The following is a 19402-nucleotide window of genomic DNA, read 5'->3' on the forward strand; positions in this document are numbered from 1 at the left end:
GTTTGCCAGCTAAATTACAAATATTTCCATATTATATTTTTTTGTGTTTGGAAAAAGCCTTTTAATTACACTTTATTTTACTTTTACTTTATTTTTCTTTGTTTCAATTCATCACGTTATTTCAGTGGCTTTTAAAAGTTTGTAACATTCGTTGATTTACTGAGCAGATACTTATGGAGCATCTACTTTTTACCCAGCACTATGATAGCCTGGTGTTGTGATGCAAAGTTGAACATGATACACAGTGATTGCTTTTATGGAACTTAGAGTCTAGTGGAGCAGTGCATTGAGATAAATTATGCGATAGGGAAATATACTGTGGTATTGCTGAGTGGACACAAGGGAAAACACTGACCTCAAACTTGGAGGGACCCTGGGAACTTTCCTGGAGGAAATGCCACTTAAGCAAAGACCTGAAATTGTAGGTCAAGAGAGAGTTGGGGAAAGGAGGCGTGGAGGTGAGAGAGAATGTGATACCTCTGAGGAGCTGAGAGAGATATACTGCTTCTAATATTCCTGTAACAGAACAGAGGGACACTAGCTCTAAAACAGAGGCTGGGTAAGGAGGGCAGTCTGGTCCGTGGTAAGGGGTTTCACTTTAAGAGTTTTAAGCAGTACACCTTCATTTTCTTTTTCCATTTTAGAGTGAACTTGCAGGTGCAGTTTGGAGAATAAATTGGAAGGGGGAAATCAGGACTTTATAATACAATACGGGTACAGTAGTCCAGTATAATCCATCAGCAGTGAGGGTGTAGGAGAGCAGACAGATTTGAAAGATATTAGAGAGGTAGAAACCCTGTGGTTAACTAGAGGTGGATTTTGGTGGAGGAAGAAGAGTCAAGAATATCTGTGTTGACAGTTCTGATGACTGAGTAGGTGGTGATGTTATTTACTGAGCTAAGGAACACAGAAGGAGGTGTGAGTTTGGGAAGGAAAATGTTGAATTCAGTTTGGGCACGTGTGGCACATTCATGTGTCCATTGGGAGGTTGGATATAAGGGTTCAGGAGAAAGATTAAACCTGGAGTTACAGATCTGGGCTTCTGTAGACCACAAATGATCATTGAAGTCATGAGAGTAGATGAACGTACTCCAGAAGATTAAGTGGAACAAGAATAGAACAAGGCTTAGAATAGAACTTTGAAGAAGACCAGCAGTCAAGGGATGGGTGAAAGAGGAGATGAGAATATGCTTGGAGAAGACAAGCAAAGGGCACAGTAATAATCCCTGTTCGATGCTGATCAGATGTCAAGGAAGGATTGAAGTACTGATTGAATTTAGCAACCTTGAGGTAGTAGATCATGATCTGGTTGAGAATGGTTTCAGTGAAATTGTGAATGTGTAAGTAAACACTGTACAGTTTCTTTGGTGAATGAGTGAAGATGAAATAGTAGAGACAGTAACATAGACAGTTCTTCATAAACAGGAACAGAGATATGTCAGCTGAAAATCAGTCTGGGGTAGAGGGGTTTTTTGTTGCTGTTATTGTCATTTGCTCATTCTTTATGTTTGTCTTTTCAGAATTTGCTTTTAAATGCTGTGGGAGGGGGAAAGGCAGACAATGACAAGGCAAGAGAAAGAATAACCAGTAGAGTAAGGTCCTTGAGCTTGGGTTGACAGTAGGATAGATAAGTGGAGGGAACACACTGTATGAACTGGAAAGGTGGACCATGGTCAGAATCTAAATGTCTAATGTCTTAACTTTTTTTTGTTGTCGTTTGTTTGTTTGTTTTGGTAGAGACAGGATCTCGCTATGTTGCCCAGGCTGGTTTCAAACTCCTGGCTTCAAGTGATTCTCCCTGCTTGGCCTTCCCAAGTGTTGAGATTGCAGGTGTGAACCACCATGCCCAGTCTGACTTATATTCAAAGATAGCACAGTTCTGAATGATGGTGGGGCAAGGCATGAGAGTGTGTGGTGGAGCAGAAGTGAAGGTCAGGGGAGAAGAGGTGAAACCTTGATTGGTCAGGGTGTTGGCTAGGTCTTACAAGTGAAGTTGCCCACGTTGATGATGGGTTGTAAGGACTGGTAAGACAGAGACCATCCAGGAAGTGACTAGTGAAATGGAGGTGGAAGATTCAGTCATGTCCCTTAATAGTGTTCGCTTCAGCACGAATGCATTTGTATGAAAGGATGCAGGAGTAAGGGTGTGCAGACAGTACTGGGGAGCAAAGCCACCCACCTTTTGTCCTGATGCTATAGCATCTGAACCATGCAGGAGTGAACAGCTTCAGCTTGAGAAGGTTGTTATTAGGTGAACGATGTTCATTCAGTTAAGAGTAAGAAATGGAATGCCCATTTAGTGAGGACATTGAAGATGTAGGGGAAGTTTCTTTACCCACCTGCATAAGTCTCAACTGAGACTGGTAGCAGAAACAGTTGGATCTAAGATTTCTGTTTAGTTCCACAGTAGTGGGTATTCAAGAAACAAGTTTTGGTCTGAGCTCTGCCTCACCAGCTGTGAGACTGTGCATACAGTAGTTAAGTGATTTCCTTGACTTAAAACTGATTGAGGTTCAAAGAACTTGTGATATTTCAAGAGATATCCATTGGTAAAAGTCCACTCTACTTTATTCTGTTGTCCTGTCTTTGTGTTAACAGTCATAAAAATTTGTGATACAATACAGGTTTTTAAATTTAAAGATTTGTTGTCTTAGGTAAATTTTTAAGCCTTTTTGGTTAGTACATTTAGGTTTTCTCTTAAAGCCTCATGTTTATGTTCACGTCTGTTTGTTTTTTAGACCTGTTTTTTTTTTTTTGTTTGTTTGTTTCTATTTCTTAACTTTCCGAGTGTAGGTGGTAGAGAATGGTAATAACTGTACAGTAACTTTCAATGAAGGGAGATGAAATAGTGACATATTAGTGACATCAGTTCTCTTGTGTGTATGTATTTGTGGTGACTGTAAAGGGGACCCTGGACTTCACGAGCATCTTTCATTCTTGGTGTTTTTCAGGGACCATGGCTAAACCTCCTGGATCATTAGCCAGAAGCAGCAGCCTGTGCCGCTCACGCCGCAGCATCGTGCCGTCCTCGCCTCAGCCTCAGCGAGCTCAGCTTGCTCCACACGCCCCCCACCCGTCACACCCCCGGCACCCTCACCACCCCCAGCACACGCCACACTCCTTGCCTTCCCCTGATCCAGATATCCTCTCAGTGTCAAGTTGCCCTGCGCTTTATCGAAATGAAGAGGAGGAAGAGGCTATTTACTTCTCTGCTGAAAAGCAATGGTATTGGCAGTGAATAATCTACAGGGCATGTTGGGGCTGGGTTGGGGGTAAGGTGTGAGGAGGGGGGCAGGAGGAGTGGTGCATTGTTTCTGTTTTCTGTCACAGCATATCAAGGTACCATAGACTTTGCAGCCTCAGACATCACCCATGTTTTAGCTCTTAGTTCTGTACCTCAGAATTCCAAGCCTGGTGTGACTGGGGATTTTGCTTAGGGCCTTACAAGGGTAAAATCACAGTGTTGGCCAGGCTGCATTCTCATCTGGAGCTTGCAGTTCTCAAAGCTCATGTGATTGTGGTGAACTTCATTTCCTGTGGCTCCAGGACGGAGGTCCCCGTGTCTGTGCTTTCTCTCAGCCGCATGGCCTGTGCTCTCAGTTCCTGGCGGCTGTCCACTGTTCCTTGCCACAGGATCTCCATCTTCAAAGCCAGCAACAGAGAATTTCCCTGCTGTAGATTCCTCCTTTGCTTTGAGTCTCCAACTTTTGTCTCTCTGATCTCTAGACTAAAATTTCAAAGGCTCACCTGCATAATAATCTCCCTATATTAAGATCAACTAGTTTGGGGCCTTAATTTTATCTTTGGAATCCCTTTACAGCCACATCTATTTTTATGTTTGATTGGAAAACTGGAAGAAGGTGGGTGTATACCAGAGGCTGGGAATTTGGGAGCTGCCTTAGAATTCTGCCTACCACAGACATGTAGGTAGATATTTTGAGAAGTAACTGCTTAGAGGTCACTGGACACAGTTGACTCAGATCTCAGAGCATAAACTTGTCACGAACAATTTTATATGTAAAATAGAAAAGCATGATCTTGAATATACTTGAACACAAATATCAAATATGATTGACTTAAAAATATTTATTGTCACTTAATGATTTATTCTGTTATGTGCTGGTGCTTGCTAACACATAAGCAGTATCATATGCCAAAGGTTTAAGAAAATGTCAGGAACTTAAAGGAGAAAAGTAAATTAATAACAAAATGGGCATAGCAGCAGTGTATTTCAGTCCAACTTAATGACATCAGTGCTCCATGAAACTGTTAATTTGAGGAACTCTGTTCTTGAACTGCATTCCTCTTTAAAAGCAGTATGGTATTGAGTGTTAGTTTCAGGTATTGACACTTAGTAGCTATGTGGCCCCAAAGGCTTTACCCTCTTCTTTGAGAAGTGAAAGGGAGTGGTCCACACTCTTTATCGTGTGACTCTAGGCAACATTATCATCAAATAATAATTTTTCATTCATAACTATCTAGTAGTAAAAGAAATGTTATGATTTGCAAGTGATCAGTGCAGCATATTCCTAAGGAGATAATGCAAGTTTTGTACCCTCGTTGCAGTTGGAGAATCTGATGCAGCTTTGCTTGGTTAACACTTTATGGCTAGCTTTTCATCTGTCTTTGCAGTATGAACGTAGTCACCAGCAAGATGACTTTACTGACAGAACTGGTCTTGTGTGGTTTCTGGAAATCAGAAGGAAAACTCGAGAGCTGCACTGTCTAATCAAACTTTCTGCATTGATGAAGCATTCAGTTCTCATTTCAACAGCAATGTCAAAATTTCATAGCTAGCTCTCATAAATAAGAGAAGAATTTGAATTTGGAAAACTTTTCTTCCTTTTCATTTTCAGTCTCTCCTCTGTTGAACCACCAGAATTCTTACAGAATAATAATGTTAAATATTTACTGATTTTTTAATGTTCTATGCCTTATGCACATGTATGCTCATTTAAACCTCACTTTAAGTTTTCTTATACAAGTATAGTGGGAATTCAACTCCATGTCACTCTGCGGAAAAAAAGAAACAGAAAAAATTGCATAAGTGGTACACAGAGTTAAGTTCAACATTCCAAAGAATATGTACTCTGCAAGAAAATAAAATTTGAAGTTGTATTATATCTTATTATCCAAGTCAGATTAGTTATGCAGAAGCAGCAACACTTTGGATTCTTGTCATTACGGAATTCAAATGTTAGAACTAGAAGGTAACATTAGTGATTAATCGAATTTTCCTACTTTAACAGATAGGAAAATTGAGACCTCAAGAAATCAAGTGATTTGCTGAGGCTTTTACAACTGATTAATGGTAGGACCAGCTTAGGAACCCAAGTCTCCTGACTTAAATTAGTATTCTTTTCACACATTGTTCAGAGTTTAGAGGCTAGTTTTTAAAATATTTTTAGCCTAGCTTAGAATTTCACACACAAAGCAGCCAAGCCACATAGCAGAAAAGAAAATAAATTCGTAAAATTATACTAAATCAGCTTCTGCTCTTTGGAAGCTGAACAGCTCCAGGGAACATGATATATTCTGCTCAATTAATTGACAGCCATTCCAAAAAAAAGCTTTGCAGAAATGCCTCTACCAATGATTGATTTCTGAGTCTGATCATTTCCTCATATCTGAACTGCTGCTTACTTTCTGTTAGCGCTACCCATTATCGAATGTAAAAGCATTTGAGAATTATGCAGCACACGCAGGTGTATTATATGAAACCATTAGTTACGTCTTTAGGGGATTTTGTACCTTTTGAGACCTTATAGTGTAGTAAAGACAATCTTCATAGACATGTGTGAGTAAAGTACATAGAAATGACTAAATTAAGCAATCTTAGTCTGTATCTAAAATGTGGTATTAACATAAAATATTCATCAAAAGTGAGTGCCAGACGTCCAGTAAATGTGTACATCAATAACATGAAAATGATAGTACTCATAGGCCATCTAAGGTAAGAGATCATTCAGTTTATTCATTTCCTAAATACGAATTTAGTCCTTGCTATGAGAGGTGCATTTGCCAATAGCATGAGCTGCCAAGACAAGTGAGACAAGGCCCTGGCCTAGTTCCAGCTGCTGGGTTATAATCATGTGTACTCTTGCCTTCCTGTTCTGTCTTCAGCTCTGTTCCCTTCTCACACCATATTTCTTTTGACACTTTTTACCTTGACTCTCCCTTTCATTTCTTAATCATTTCCTTTCATGGAGTGAACAGTATTCACCTTAGGCTCAGTGCATGCAAAAGCGAATGAGACTAAGTAGTGAAGCTCTCAAAAAAGAAAAAAAAAGTGAGTAAGATGTGATCCCTGTTCTTTAATATCTCACACACCCACCCTTCCATTCATTTGTCCAACACATATTTATGAAGTACCCACCGTGAGCTTGCCATTCTTCTAGTGCAGAGAAGTTAATAAGGCTCCTTGTCCTTATTTATTTCCTTTTTTGGGGGATACTGCCTATAAACAAGTTAATATAAAGTATCATTTTGGGTTTTGGTAAGTTTTGGGGTTGCAAACAAAGACAGGTAAAACAAAAGAGAATGCTGTTTCAGATAAGGTGGTTAGGGGAGGCAGGAGTAACCTGCATACCCTGGAGAAGTAAGCCACGTGGAGATGGAGAGTAAATAACACCAAGCAGAGGGAACAGCAAGTGCAGGGCCCTGAGGAGTCTTGAGGTTGGCATGTTACAGGAACACGAGGGAGTGTACAGTTGGAGATAGCCAGGGACCACATGTACAAGCCTGGTACGCTTTGACTAGGGCTTTGGACCTTACTCTGAGTATGAGAGAAAGCACTGGGAAGTTTCAAGTAAGTGAATGGTATATTTTGCTTGAGTTTTAAAAAATCACTTTAATGGCTGTGTGGAGAAGTAACTGGGAGGGAAGAGCGAGAATGAAAGCAGGGAGACCAGTTAGGAAGCCGTTGCAATCATTTAGGTGAGTTCCTGGCTGTTTCAGAGGAAGAATGGGAGCAGGGGGCGTAATAAGGAATGGTGGATTTGAGAGAGATTTGAAGGAATGGGTGATGGCATTTACTGTATGTTGGTTGTGGGGTTACAAAATTTATATTTCCACTGTGGAGAAAAGGAGGAAAACATTCAAGAGTAAGAATGCTGTGAGAATTCACTGAATGTCTGTTTTGTTTTTTTTTTTTTAAATAGCATCATATGTTTGCCCCCTCCTCCACTGCCATACTCTGATGCACCTCGATTCCCTGCCCCCCTTTTAAATTTGGTAGAACTTATATTTTAGTGTAATTCCTTTCATGTATATTCCTTCCTAACAAAGCTATAGCTCATCAAGTTAATGACAAAAGGAGAGGCAGTGACTAAAATTCATCTTTTAAAATAGTGTCAACTCTGATTTAGAAAGAAACATAGTATTGAAATAAAACATAAAAGTAGCTGAGATGATAGCTGAATCACCTGTAAAATTTAACATATTAATTTATTTGACAAAAAGAAGGTGTAACTTATATTGTCCATAGTTCGTAAGATTTCATTATTATGGTTTATGTTAAAAATCCAATATTGAGTTTTGAGAAGCCATATTATTTAAAGAAGTAATGTTCTCATTTTGCTAAAATGTATATAGAATCATATCATTTCCCTCTTAAATTGCAATAAACAATGAAAGTTGTTTTAATTAGAATGTCTGCTAGTACTCTTAAGAACATACTGATTTAAAATTTGTACCTTTGTTTGTGTTTCATTCAGGGAAGTGCCAGACACAGCTTCAGAATGTGACTCCTTAAATTCTTCCATTGGAAGGAAACAGTCTCCTCCTTTAAGCCTCGAGATATACCAAACATTATCTCCTCGAAAGATATCAAGAGATGAGGTGTCCCTAGAGGACTCCTCCCGAGGGGATTCGCCTGTAACTGTGGATGTGTCTTGGGGTTCTCCCGACTGTGTAGGTCTGACAGAAACTAAGAGTATGATCTTCAGTCCTGCAAGCAAAGTGTACAATGGAATTTTGGAGAAATCCTGTAGCATGAACCAGCTTTCCAGTGGCATCCCGGTGCCTAAACCTCGCCACACATCGTGTTCCTCAGCTGGCAATGACAGTAAACCAGTTCAGGAAGCCCCAAGTGTTGCCAGAATAAGCAGCATCCCACATGACCTTTGTCATAATGGAGAGAAAAGCAAAAAGTCATCAAAAATCAAAAGCCTTTTTAAGAAGAAATCTAAGTGAACTGGCTGACTTGATGGAATGCCATTCAAATGGTATCTGTAAACTATTATTCCCCGCCCTCCACTCCCCACTTTTTTTTAGGTTTCTTTTAATTTTAGGAATGTAACTCCATCGGGGCTTTCCAGGCCAGATGCCATAGTGGAACGTCCAGGAGGGCAACTGTCTACTGTCTGCTTATTTAAGTGACTATATATAATCAATTCATCAAGCCAGTTATTACTGAAAAATCATTGAAATGAGACAGTTTACAGTCATTTCTGCCTATTTATTTCTGCTTTGTTATTAGTGATGTATATACAACATTTCGTTGAAAGCCACTATGGACTTACAAGCTTTAATGGACTCGTAAGCCAGCATGGGCTTGCAAAAATTTCTTGTTTACCAGAGCATCTTCTTATCTTTCCACAGAGCTATTTACATCCTGGACTAAATAACTTATAAGAAGTAAAACTAATTGCACTACTGTTTTCCAGACTGGAAAAAAAAAATCTCTGCAAGTGAAACTGTATAGAGTTTATAAAATGACTATGGATAGGGGACTGTTTTCACTTTTAGATCAAAATGAGTTTTTAAGTAGAACCTAGGGTTTCTAATTGATTTCTGGAAATGAAAACCCACGCTTTTACTATGGGAAGCTTCTTTAACTGCTTTTACTATTGTGAAGTTTCAAGTCCCGCTGTAAAGATCATGTTGTTTTGTTTTCCCCAGGGCTTTCACTGTGATTTACTGCATTGCAGGCTGTATGATAAAATATACATAATTTAAAGAGAGAAGGCTCTTGATTCCTTATGCAAGTAGAAGAGTTGAAACTTGATTGAAGGACTTAAAACATTCATAACCTTAAGCTGAGGTGGGGGGATATGGGGATTCAGGCAATTGTTTACACACTTTGAATAACCGCAAAGGATTTATGGTTTGTGAAAAATGTGTACTGTGGAAAAGATAATAAATTGGAGACATTATTGTGTGGGATTGTCCTGATTTTTGTTGATAACACTCCGCAAAAAACACTATGTTTTCTGGAGAGCTGTGTAAGCTGTCTTGTTGCTTAATTGCAATATAAGAAATAGTGATGTTTTGGACGTAAGTTGTCAACAAATTTCTATTTTATATTGTTTGTCATATTTTTATGTAGTTTGAAATGTATAAATGTTCTAATATCAAGATTAACAAATATAAATTTATGGTGCATTTAGATTGTGTTGTATTAATTTATAAAGTATGGTGTTCATTATATTGGTGGGTTGTGTAAGGGTAGCTTTTATTGTTAAAAAGACAGTAGAGAGTTAAGTTCCATATAGCAACAAAGTATGTTAACATCTAGGGAGTTTCTGCTTATACCACTTTAAAAATATGCAATCATAAATGATTTGATTACTGCAATGCAGATGGATGTTTGGATGAACAACTGACACATTTTAGATAGAATACTTTTTCAGCATTATGGCTAAAATATACGTCTAACCCAGTGCTATTTAGGTGAAAATCCTAATTGATAAACAAGAAGTTTCTTTTGAGATTTGCTTCAAAGAAATGCTTTAGTAAGAATATGAACAATTTCCTGATGTCTCCTGTAAATTGTGATTGTTTATTCTCTTTATTACTATTGTTAAAAACTTGACTGGTATTTGTATTGGCTGATATTTAAATACTTAATAGATTGCGTTCTGTAAGGGCAAAAACGGATTGAAATGAACATAGTGTTTTGCACTAACGATAAGGTAAGATAACCTGAGAGGTAGGGTTGAGGAACACAGGGTTGAAAGCTGTTGAGGAGGGGAAAAGTGCATAAAGAACTGAAAAGGGTTCTGGAGTGTTATATTCAGAGTGAAGGGAAAACCTTAACCTTCTTTTTCTTATAACCAGACAGGAGGCGTTCTTCCCTTTGAAAATTGCAAAAGGAATGAGAACCTTGCAATTGGATGAATAGAAAAGGGAAAAGTTGCCAGAGCATGGAGTGAAGATGGGAGGAGCTGCCAGCAAGGCCCACTGCTGCTCATGGGTTAGAAGGGAGCTCTGGAGCAGAACCAGCTGGGGGCCAGCACTGCTGCTTAGAGTAGAGGAGGCTGGCCAAAGGGACTGTGAGCCATTTTCAGTCAGGGAGTGCGTGCATTGTTTATGCTCAATTTCAGACATTCATTTATAAACAAATTCAACCAAGGGATATTTACTGCTTTATGTTGCTTGTGATAATTATTTTGCATTAATGGAGTATACACATTTGTAAATTCAACAGGAAATAATTGAGTTTTGGAAAGCTACAGTCATTTCTGTGTTACATCATTTATATGTGAAAAGTTGGGCATTTCTATAAGTTTTTTAAATTATCCATTTGTTACTTTAACATTTTAAAATTACGGTGTTTTCCTGATTTTAAAAGTAATATTTTCCTTACTGTTAAAAAAAAAAAAAAAAAAAAAAAGATCAGTGATAGAAAAGTATAAAGAAGAAAATAGCAAGCAGGTCAAATACTACTACCCCAAATAATCACTTTTAATATTTTAGTATGCTTTCTGCTAGATCTTTTTCTACATATTGATGTATATTTTACATAATTGAAGTCATACTATATATTCAATTTTATATCATGCTTTTTCACTTAATATAAGCATTATCCCAACATCATTAAAAAACTCTTCATGAGCAACATTTTAATGACTGTATACTAATATGCTATTGTTTGGATTTACCATGATCTTTTGAAGTATTTTGACATTAAACATTTGGCTGTTTCTAAATTTCCGATATGTGGAGTAAGAGCATTTCACATTTATTGAGCACTCTATATGCCAGGCACTGTTCTACACTTCTATATTATCATTTAATCTTTACACCAACTCTGTCAAGTAGGTTATTTTATTATTATTACCATTTTACTGATGAAACTAAGCCCAAAAAGTCAACTTGCTGATGGTCATATAGCTAGTGATAGAGCCATGTTCTTAATTTCTAAGTCATACTGCATAAAGTCTAATCAACACGTTGGTTTCCTAGGGCATATAGTTTTAGAAGTTTACAGAAAAATATAAGATTTTTAGTTTAAATTTTAATATATATGTACATAGGTATGTATATATACACATGTAGTCTCACATGCCTTGGACGTAGCTGGTTTTAAGGTTTCTTATTCATATAACCATGTTGATAACCACCCTCCATTCAATGTTTGAATGTATATGAGTGCCCTTTGACTTCACACTACCTTTTCTCAATTACCATTATGGTTAAAACTTCGTTAATTTAATAGGCTAATAATGTCCAATAAGATTGGAAAGTTTTTTCATATTTTCTTAGCCTTGTGTATTTTTTATTTTAGTGAATTGTTCTTGTGCCCATTAAGTTCTTGGAGTCCTACTGTTTTTCTAAATCTTTTGCACAGTTAGCTAGTCTTTCAAATGTAGCTATTCTTATATTCTTCATTTACTAACTAATCAGTGATTTCAAGAAATGATACATGTATTTTTCTTACTGATTTTAGAAGTAAATGAAAGAAAACCTAGATTTAAGTTTTAGTCTTATTGATCTCCTGATTTGGGGTCTTGAATGGGAGAGTTTCACCTTGTTGATATGGTCAAGGTGGGTTTTCCCCAAAAAATTACAGGCAAGAGACAATATAGGATCTGCTTAACTCATTCAACAAATGTTTAATAGCCTACCACATGCCAAGCACCATGATAAACTCTGAAGGTATAAAGACTAAGGTGGCAGGTGCCTTCTTTAAAGGAACTTGGCATCTAATAAAGGAGACAGATCAGTCAAAAGTCCTTGTAATGAGTGGGGTGATAGAAATGAAAAGTGAATATTGGGGAGGTGGGGCCCAGTGGGGAGAGGGATTGTATAGTTCGAAAGTATGTATGAAATCAAGGATAATTTAAGGGTGTTGCTTTGTCGAGGACATGGAGAGACTGGCTGTGACAGAAACGTATAGGACCAAGGGCAAGTTAATTTTAGGGTTTCTACTCACTAGTGGTCTGGTTCTGGCAAATGAGCTTGCAGTTACTGAGCTCCAGGGAAACACTTGCTACTAGCTGTGGGAGTGCTTATTTTGGAGCAAAGTGTTTGCCAGAAACACCACATTTGAGCAATCATGTAAACCCAGATAATACTGATTAAAGAGAGTTCCCTGCCCACATTCCCAGCTCTCAAACAGGGTAGACTTTGTTGAAAGACACTGTCCTTCAGATTTCTCAGGATGCTATCTTTAATCAGCTGATGTCAAGTGAGCTTTGGGCCAAGTTTCAGGATTTGACCTCAGTCCCGTGATTGGGCTTTTCTTGGTATCTACAAAGTCTGAAGTGACTCTCAAAGGGTCCTCTCTAGGGCAGTAGGCCTAGATAGATCATGGAGAAGCCTCAGTCCACATCTTGATTTGCTGTTAGTGTGATGGGGTTGAGACAGACGCCTCACAGTCTTTCATGAGTTGCAGCATTTTGATGGCCAGAGTCTCCAGCATCCAGGTGATTCAGTTTTTACTGGATATGTTGCAGTATCTTCATTAAGCTCCAAAAGTGACGGAGAGCAGTGAGCTGAAGGGAAGGAGTGCAGTTCACCTCCTCCTGGTGAGAGCTGCTCTGCCCCAGGAAGTCACAGTGGCTCAGCCATTCTCAATCACCAGTCCTTGAAGCAACAGCCAAGCATCCGCTTCCCACATGGTGCTGTTTTGCCCTGCCAGGTTCTAGTTCCCTATAAAAGTGGGACTCAGAAATCTTATGTGGGTCAAAATAGTTCATCTCTTGCTTCAGGTTTACTCAGTTTGATAGGGTTTTATTTCTAGCAGCCATCCAGTGTTGCGGTTCTCATTCTTAAGAACATCTGTGTACTCCTTAAGCACCACCTCTTTATGCTCTGAAATACCTACATAGGCTAATTTTCCCATGTGTGAAAATGTCAACTGCTGAAATATTTCTACAGACCTCTGACTTCTAGGGTGTGGTGGCATCAGATTTTAGGAAAATTGAAGGTCACCAGCTGTAAGGTACTGGAAAACATTTCCAGAATAAGAAATGTGGCTTTGTTGCTTCATTATTCTCCACAAAAAAGCTTTCTGTTATCATATAAGATGTTTATCTGTAGCAAAAAGTACAATGAGAAGAAATGAAAAGGGGTGTTGGGGGTGTGGGGTGTACAGTGGAGCCTGGGGGCAACAGTGAACTGCTCTACTAGAGGCTGCCTTTGACTTAAAGGTAAGAAAATGAACCGGTAAATAGGCCTGGGCATGAGACCTTGGGAAGGGGAGAGGAGGGAAAGGGTGCATTTGTTGTCAACTCACCAAATCTTGTCCATTTCGTTCCCCGAATGTCTCAGTGAATGCCCCACTTCTGTATCTACTGCCCTGGGGCTTTGCTTCTCCATTTCTCACATTATTCACTTCAAAAAGCAAACTGAACCCAGCCTCACCACCCGCTTCATCCTTTCACTGGTGAGCTCTCTTAAGTTGCACAGTGGATTTTCTCTGAATAAAATTTTTCTCTGCCTTTTGTTGCCTGTGGGATAAAATATAAACTTAACCAAGACTAGCAGAAGTCCTTGATATTCTGTGCCCTGCTTACTCCTCTGGCCTCATGACTTTTGTGGACATAATTAGTCACACAGAACTTCATGCAATTTCTGAAGTAAGGCAAGCTGCTGCTTTTGCCTGGAACGTCCCCTTCCATCTTAGGCAACTAATGCTAAACCTTCAACTCCCATATCCCTAGGAAGCCTTCCATGCATGCCCCCAACCTGGGTGAGATACCATTTCTGTGATGTGCAGAATTTTCGTTCCTTTTTTTTTTTTTTTTTTTTTTTTTTTTTGAGTCAGGGTCTTACTCTTACCTAGGCTGGAGTGCAATGGCGCGATCATGACACACTGCAACCTCAACTTCCCCGGGTGCTCAGGTGATCCTCACACCTCCGAGTAGCTGGGACTTCAGGTGTGCGCCAACACACCCGGTTTCTTTTTTTTTTTTTTTTGAGACAGAGTCTCACTCTGTCGCCCAAGTGGTGCGATCTTGGCTCACTGCAACCTCCACCTCCAAGGCTCAACCGATTCTCTTGACTCAGCCTCCTTAATAGCTGGGACTACAGGTGTGCACCACCATGCCCAGCTAATTTTATTTTATTTTTTGTATTTTAGTAGAGATGGGGTTTCACCCTGTTGCCCAAGGTGGTCTCGAACTCCTGAACTCAGGTGATCCACCCACCTCGGCCTCCCAAAGTGCTGGGATTACAGACGTGAGCCACTGTGCCCGGCCTCCCGTCTTCTTTTGTATTTCTTTTTTTGTAGAGATGTTTCTCCATGCTGTCCAGGCTAGTCTTGAACTCCTGTGCTAAAGCCATTAAATGTGTGGAATTTACTGTTATTTATTGCGGTACTTGACACATCATATTCCAATGACCTGTTTACTTGTTTGCCCAATAGACTGAATTATGTAAGAGCAGAGACTTTGCTTTGTGTAGCTTTGAACTCCCAAGAACTGGCACTTTAGGCACTGAATACATTGCATGCCTGATGAGTGAATAAATGAACAACAGACACTATTGCTGCCTTCCAGCTCCAGGCTGGTAAAGGCCATTACAAATGGAATGACCAGAAAACAGTTCAAGAGTATTACCCAATACAAGTGAGTGTTATTTTCACTTGTATATACTCTATTTTCATTGTCTTATGGGAGGATTCCAAGAAAGGAGGAGATCAAAGTGGCATAAAGTGACTAGTATGTCCAGTATGTTTTCTTGGAGAAACATATTTTCAGAGCTGAACTCTGAAGGATGAGTGATGTCTGAATAGGCTCAATAGGAGGAACACATTCTTTCCTTTCAGGTTTTTCCTTAGTAAAGTGATTTAGCCTATCCACTCTTGGTCTCTACCACCTCTCCCGCACTCAGCATTTAATGGGTGTGCTACATATCTGATAACTAATGTGATCTCTTATATTATTCGATCTTATTTCAATAATTACATAGTGAGAGAATACAATGTGCTGTGTGCAGGGCAAACAATACAAGAAGCATAGCCCTTTCCTACTTTGTTAAACAAATCCATAAGTAATTAAATTACCATGCTTGTTATTAGTGCTATGAACAAAGGGTTCACAGGGCTGTGAGATTACTTAAAGGAGGCCTAACAACTTGAAGGCAGGGATGGGTTTTGCTGAGGAAGTGGCATTTGTGCTAAAGAGATAAGAGTGGAAAGCACAACTTTGACCTCAGGGTTTTTGACAGGATCGCATTCAGCTGCAAGTCACAGAAAACACAACTAAGCAGACTTATCCCTCCTGAATTGCCTGATGGCCCAAGGTAACCGCTGACATCACATTCACATGGCAGGAAGAAGGGCAAAGGCAGGATGGTATGTGTCAGTGGATGCTGCTCCCTCGTAAAGAGCTTTTTGGGAAGCCTCACCCGAAAACCACAGCTTGTTGGCCAGAACTGAGATGCCATGCAGTCGTTCTCAGCTAGAGAAGCTGATAAATGTAGTGGGTTAGCACTGATTCATTGATTGACGATTGTATGCTTCTGCCCTCAAACATAATTGGGGTTCTACTGATAAGAAAGAAGGAGGGAGAGGATTTTGAGTAGAGTTAGAAATGTATGCCACAGGCACAAGCCATGTTCTCATGTCTAGCTTTACCTGGGAGCTCTGCTCTTCAGGACAAGTGTGTGTGCGTGTGCATGTATGTGCATGCGTGTGCATGACTGCATGTGCGTGAATGTAGGGGTGTCAGTGGACACTTGCTTGACCTTGAGATAAATTTTAAGATATTTGCATTTCTATCATGGGCCAGAAATCTTTCTAGATGCCAGGAGTATAGCAGTAAACAAAACAGACAAAAAGCCCCGCACCCATGGGGCTTACATGCAGTGGTGCAGACAGTAAACAAAATATGCAATATGTTAGATGAAGGTCACAGGGAGTGTCCAAGTAGTGATGGGGGAGATAGTGGGTCTAAGTTTTAACTTGGGTGGTCAGAGAAGAACTGTGCGAAATAGATGGTGGCATCTGAGTAATAAGATGAAGTGAGGGACAGTCATGGAAACACCTAGAAAAGAACATCCCAGGCAGAGATGGAACAGTCAGGAGCAACAGGTACAAAGGCTTTGGGTTTACTTTGTATTCCTGGTGTATGTTTGTTTAATGGATTCTCAATTTTTAGAAACATTATTTCTTCCTGTGGACACGGGTACAGTTTCACTATGTGTACAAGGGCACCTCTGTAGTGGGTGCCCTTTGCTAGGGCTTTCCTCCCCCTTTGGAAAAAACAAAGTGCCTATGTTTGCTCGTCTTGATAAATTGTTAAGTGCCTTTTCCCACTTCTCTCCCTCTCCTGAATCCTGTTTCCTTATTTTGGGGGGATTACGTGCTGTAGTCATTATGAAAATAGACTTTGGAGTCTGATAGTTCTGAGCACGAGACCCCTGGCATTTCTTACCTATGAAATAGAACAAATAACTTACCTCTCAGAGGCTGTTTTCTCATGGATGAAGTAGGGATGCTAATAATGCTGCTTCACTGTTGCTATGGGTATTACATGAGATGATGCCTGAGAAAGGCTTAACGCAGTGCTGGGTACCTCTCAAGTGGGTCCTTTGCAAGTAAGTCAACTGAACCCTTCTGCCCTTCCCTGTGATCTTCAGCCCTGCGTCACGTGGAATGTCTTGAGGGGTAGGTCAAGTGCTGACTCTATGAAAAAAGCACCTCTTACTCCTTACCAGTGTGTGAGAGCTCCATGTCACACTGATGTTATTCAATGAAGTCATATTTCCTAGTCTGTCCCTGCATCCCTTCCTAAAATCTTTTGAGAGGTTGAGATGAGACCTTTGTATTACTTGAGTGACAGACACCAATGATGCTCACATGGAAATCTTGTCATCTTCTGGAACTGTCTACCTGTGGACTCATTATCCCCAACCTCTTCCTGTGCCTTTTTGGCCAAAACTGCCTACTCTTCCAGGGGCCAACTCCTTTGCTTCCACTTCTCCTTTTCAGCCTTGTCATGGATCCTACTCTTGATATCACCCACGTTTTCTGTGTCCATTCGCCACACGCTGGTTTTCCTCCCTACGTTGACCTACCTCAATCCCACAGCACATCACTGCAAGCACCCGAGCTTTCCCTGCACATCCCTGATTTCCCGCCACAGATAAGTACAGCCAACTCCCTTTTTACCCCCAACTCTGCGGTTGTTCCAATAGGTCTCTTTCCTGTTTCCATCAGTGAATATTCAAATCCATATGATCTCTTCACATCATCTGCTGCACCACCCAATCCTGACTCTCAGTAAGACTGCTCATTTGGTATGAACATCTTCAAATTCTTGCCCCTAACTTACAAAATTTGTGTCTGTGTGTGTGTGTATACATACAGCCAGCCTTTCCTCCTTTCTTCACTATCAGAAGAAAAGTTATTTCTGTAACCAAGAATCCTCCAGGCATTTGTGTTTTGAATTTTTTGCTCTCCTGCTCTTTCTGGGATTTGACTCATTAATTGTCCTATCTTTACTGTTTCTCTAACATCTCTCTTTCCATGGCTTCTTTTCACATTATGAAATAATCTCAAATCTTCATCTTAAAAGAAAAAAATTCTTAACTCTCTTGCTTTCATATCTTATCCAAGCACCTAGGAAGATAGCCAGTGATTATATATCTAAGTTTTTTTTTTAAAGGAAGTGGTGTCAAAGAATCATTAAACTTATTAATGAAAGGGCCAGCAGCATGGTAAAACTGAATTAAAGAAAATGTAAAGGACTGGGCATATAAAGTCATTGCAATAAGATAGTTTAATTACATACAAAATAAACCATAACCTTTGGGTTATAATATTTTCATTTGCATCTCTGCAGGGATGAGTTTCATTTTCCTTCCTATTGAACAAGAATAATTTACATTTCTATCAGCTTCCTACAATTAACATCCACCCTTACAAAGTTGAAAAATATCCTAAATAGTAAATAGCAAGTCAAATAAAGGCATACACTCCTAGAGAATCAGAACTCCAGGCAGGCCTCCTATGCAATGTTCAACACAGCACTAAAAGGACATGTAAAAATCTCTTTTGCTTAATTCCAGGTTTTGGATGCTGTTTCTTTTTTTAGGAAAATGAAAAATTGCTTTAATCTAGATAAAAGAATAGCTACGGAGCTACTCGGTAAAATGTTCGAGTGTGCACCAATGTTGACAGGAGAAAGGTGAGTTGCTGCCATTGCTGCTGATTTTGCACATCAGTTTCCAGGAAGATCTTAGAAGAAAGTACAGGTGACTCTAGGTCAGAGACCACTAAATGGAAATTCTTCCAAAAGATGAAAAGATGACATTGGGGTAAGGGAGAAGGATGACCTCATAAGCTTCTTTCCAGTTCAAAATTCTGTGAGATGAAGCAACTTGCAAGCATTTTCATAAATGAAATGTAGAGTTGAGGAGCCACTCCATGAATCCTAGTAGCCGGCCAAAGTTCACTGCTCAATAAAGGAAATCTGAATTCAGACCAACACAGCCACTTAGAGAAAACCACTTCCCCACCTGACATCCATGTCTGCCTATACTCCGAATTTGGAAGGGGCAGATGTTAGGCTCCTATGTCAATTTCTTTTTAAAATATATTTTTTATTTCAATGGGTTTTTGGGGATCAGGTGGTGTTAGGTTACATGGATAAGTTCTTTAGTGGTGATTTCTGAAATTTTGGTGCACCCATCCCCCGAGCAGTGTACACTGTACCCAATGTGCAGTCTTTTATCCGCACCATCCCCCACCCCCCACCACACTTCCCCCTGAGTCCCTGTAGCCCATTAAATCATTCTTGTGCCTTTGCATCCTCATAGCTTAGTTCCAACTTGAAAGTGAGAACATATGCTGTTTGGTTTTCCATTCCTAATTACTTCACTTAGAATAATGGTCTCCAACTCGATCTAGGTTGCTGCAAATGCCATTACTTGTTTCCTTTTTCTGGCTGGTGTATATTCCATGGTATATATATATACCACATTTTCTTTATTCATTCATTGTGAGCTGGTTCCATATTTTCGCAATTGTGAATTGTGCTGCTATAAACGTGTGTGCATGTGTCTTTTTCATATAATGACTTCTTTTCCTCTGGGTAGACGCCCAGTAGTGGGATTGCTGAATCAAATGGTAGATCTACTTTTAGCCCTTTAAGGAATCTCCACACTGTTTTCCATAGTGGCTGTACTAGTTTACACTCCCACCAGCAGTGTAACAGTGTTCCCTTTTGAC

The 19402-nt window shown here is 39.7% G+C and overlaps 1 protein-coding gene across 3 annotated transcripts in view; it reads left to right on the forward strand.

The window, feature by feature from the left end:
• The window catches only part of STIM2 (stromal interaction molecule 2), a 170061-nt gene extending 160671 nt beyond the window's left edge, over nt 1–9390 (forward strand). For all 3 annotated transcript variants that reach the window (XM_030917586.1, XM_010368900.2, XM_030917592.1), the window contains 2 exons: nt 2952–3225; nt 7716–9390. In XM_030917586.1, the coding sequence (XP_030773446.1) occupies nt 2952–3225; nt 7716–8193 (752 nt within the window). In that variant the 3' untranslated portion in view covers nt 8194–9390. The remainder of the gene's footprint in view (nt 1–2951; nt 3226–7715) is intronic.
• Nucleotides 9391–19402: the final 10012 nt, after the last annotated feature.

The sequence above is a fragment of the Rhinopithecus roxellana genome, chromosome 2, assembly GCF_007565055.1.
Source record: "Rhinopithecus roxellana isolate Shanxi Qingling chromosome 2, ASM756505v1, whole genome shotgun sequence".
In the NCBI taxonomy this organism is placed as follows: Eukaryota; Metazoa; Chordata; class Mammalia; order Primates; family Cercopithecidae; genus Rhinopithecus; species Rhinopithecus roxellana.